Source organism: Clupea harengus, chromosome 16, assembly GCF_900700415.2.
Source record: "Clupea harengus chromosome 16, Ch_v2.0.2, whole genome shotgun sequence".
Taxonomy (NCBI): domain Eukaryota; kingdom Metazoa; phylum Chordata; class Actinopteri; order Clupeiformes; family Clupeidae; genus Clupea; species Clupea harengus.
Genome location: NC_045167.1, coordinates 27,615,820 through 27,618,319, shown reverse-complemented (window position 1 = coordinate 27,618,319; position 2,500 = coordinate 27,615,820). Strand labels below are relative to the sequence as shown.

Genomic DNA, 2,500 nt, shown 5'->3' with positions numbered 1-2,500 from the left:
CACTGGTGACAGCTAAGCCAGCTACCGCTAACCCTACACCCACAGGCACTGGTGACAGCTAAGCCAGCTACCACTAACCCTTCACCCACTGGCACTGGTGACAGCTAAGCCAGCTACCGCTAACCCTTCACCCACAGGCTCTGGTGACAGCTAAGCCAGCTACCGCTAACCCTTCACCCACAGGCACTGGTGACAGCTAAGCCAGCTACCGCTAACCCTTCACCCACTGGCACTGGTGACAGCTAAGCCAGCTACCGCTAACCCTTCACCCACAGGCACTGGTGACAGCTAAGCCAGCTACCGCTAACCCTTCACCCACAGGCACTGGTGACAGCTAAGCTAACCCTTCACCCACAGGCTCTGGTGACAGCTAAGCTAACCCTTCACCCACTGGCACTGGTGACAGCTAAGCTAACCCTTCACCCACTGGCACTGGTGAGAGCTAAGCCAGCTACCGCTAACCCTTCACCCACAGGCACTGGTGACAGCTAAGCCAGCTACCGCTAACCCTTCACCCACTGGCACTGGTGACAGCTAAGCTAACCCTTCACCCACTGGCACTGGTGACAGCTAAGTCAGCTCAGTGGACAGGTGAGTATCTGTGAGGAGCAGAGCAGGTGAAGTGTCTGTGTGTGTGTATGTGTTTATGTGTGTGTGTGTGTGTGTGTGTGTGTGTCTGTGTGTGTGTGTCTGTGTGTGTGTGTGTGTGTGTGTGTGTGTGTGTGTGTGTGTGGGTATCTGTGAGGAGCGGAGCAGGTGAAGCTCACCTTTCTTGATGTGCGCGGGCAGGTGGCCGACCCTCTCTTCATCCAAACACCACTGCTTCCTCCCCAGGAGGCGGAGCCTGCGCAGCACCCACTCTTTGGTTGTTTCCATGCCAACAGTGCTCTTCTGACCAGAGCAAGAGCAGCACCGGGTAGTGAGGTCATCAGCGAGGGCGGGGCCAGTAGATGGCCAATCCCGTCTCAGCAGATCTGCGGATCAAGACTCTGGTTACTGAATACTCATGACATCATATTCATGACGGATGACATCATACTCATGACGAATGACATCATCCTGCTGCTGTGTGTGAAACCCTTCAGACCCGGCCATATTTCAACATGTAGATTCTATAGTCTCTCTATCAACATGAAGATCAATTCTATAATGAATCTCTATCAACATTACATTTACATTTACATTTAGTCATTTAGCAGACGCTTTTGTCCAAAGCAACGTACAAGGGAGAGAATATTCAAGCTACGAGCAATAGAACCTGGTGTAACAATAAATAAATACTACTTTACATAAGAAATATAACAAAATGAAATAAAAAAGAAAGAAAGAAGTGCAGAAATGTAACTGCTGTAATTGCAAGTTACTAGTCGAAGTGCCAGTTAGGACGGGAATTGCTCTCTGAAGAGTTGGGTCTTCAAAAGCTTCTTAAAGGTAGAGAGGGACGCCCCTGCTCTGGTAGTGCTGGGTAGTTCATTCCACCAACGTGGAACTACAAATGAGAATAGTCTGGACTGCCGTACTTGCACAGACGGCAGTGCCAAACGACGCTCACTAGAAGAGCGCAGCATCCTGGGTGTAACATTTGCCCTTACAAGAGCATTTAGGTAGGTGGGAGCAGAACCATCAAGCACTCTGTAGGCAAGCATAAGTGACTTGAACTTAATGCGAGCAGCTACAGGCAGCCAGTGAACATGAAGATCAATTCTATAATGTAGATCAATTCTATAATGAATCTCTATCAACATGTAGATCAATTCTATAATGAATCTCTATCAACATGAAGATCAATTCTATAATGAATCTCTATCAACATGAAGATCAATTCTATAATGAAGATCAATTCTATAATGAATCTCTATCAACATGAAGATCAATTCTATAATGGATCTCTATCAACATGAAGATCAATTCTATAATGAAGATCAATTCTATAATGATGATCAATTCTATAATGAATCTCTATCTACACAGTGTGATGGGGTTAGTGTGTGTGTGTGTGTGTGTGTGTGTGTGTGTGTGTGTGTGCGTGTGTGTATGTGTGTGTGTGTGTGTGATGGGGTTAGTGTGATGGGGTTAGTGTGTGTGTGTGTGTGTGTGTGTGTATGTGTGTGTGTGTGTGTGTGTGTGTGTGTGTGTGTGTGTGTGATGGACAGACCAACACTCACTATTATCCTGCAGGAAGCGCATGGCGTCCTTATAACCATTCTGACACATCTCTGCCAAGACCTGTAACAAAACACACCATCAGCCACAGGCAACACACACACACACACACACACACACACAGACATACAGACCAAAACACACACACACACACACACACACACACACACAGACATACAGACCAACACACACACACACACACACACACACACACATACAGACCAACACACACACAGACACACACACACACACATACACACACACACACACACACACATACACACACACAAACACACACACACAAACACACACACACACACACACACAGACACATACA

At 47.1% G+C, this 2,500-nt stretch overlaps 1 protein-coding gene across 1 annotated transcript in view; it reads right to left on the bottom strand.

Annotated features, from left to right (window-relative positions):
* Nucleotides 1–2,500, bottom strand: part of pnpla3 (patatin-like phospholipase domain containing 3) — a 17,681-nt gene that overhangs the window by 6,755 nt on the left and 8,426 nt on the right. Inside the window, exons 5-6 of the mRNA XM_031582778.2 lie at nucleotides 2,166–2,226; nucleotides 768–974 (exon numbers count right to left, since the gene is read on the bottom strand). Coding sequence (XP_031438638.1) covers nucleotides 768–974; nucleotides 2,166–2,226 — 268 coding nt within the window. The remainder of the gene's footprint in view (nucleotides 1–767; nucleotides 975–2,165; nucleotides 2,227–2,500) is intronic.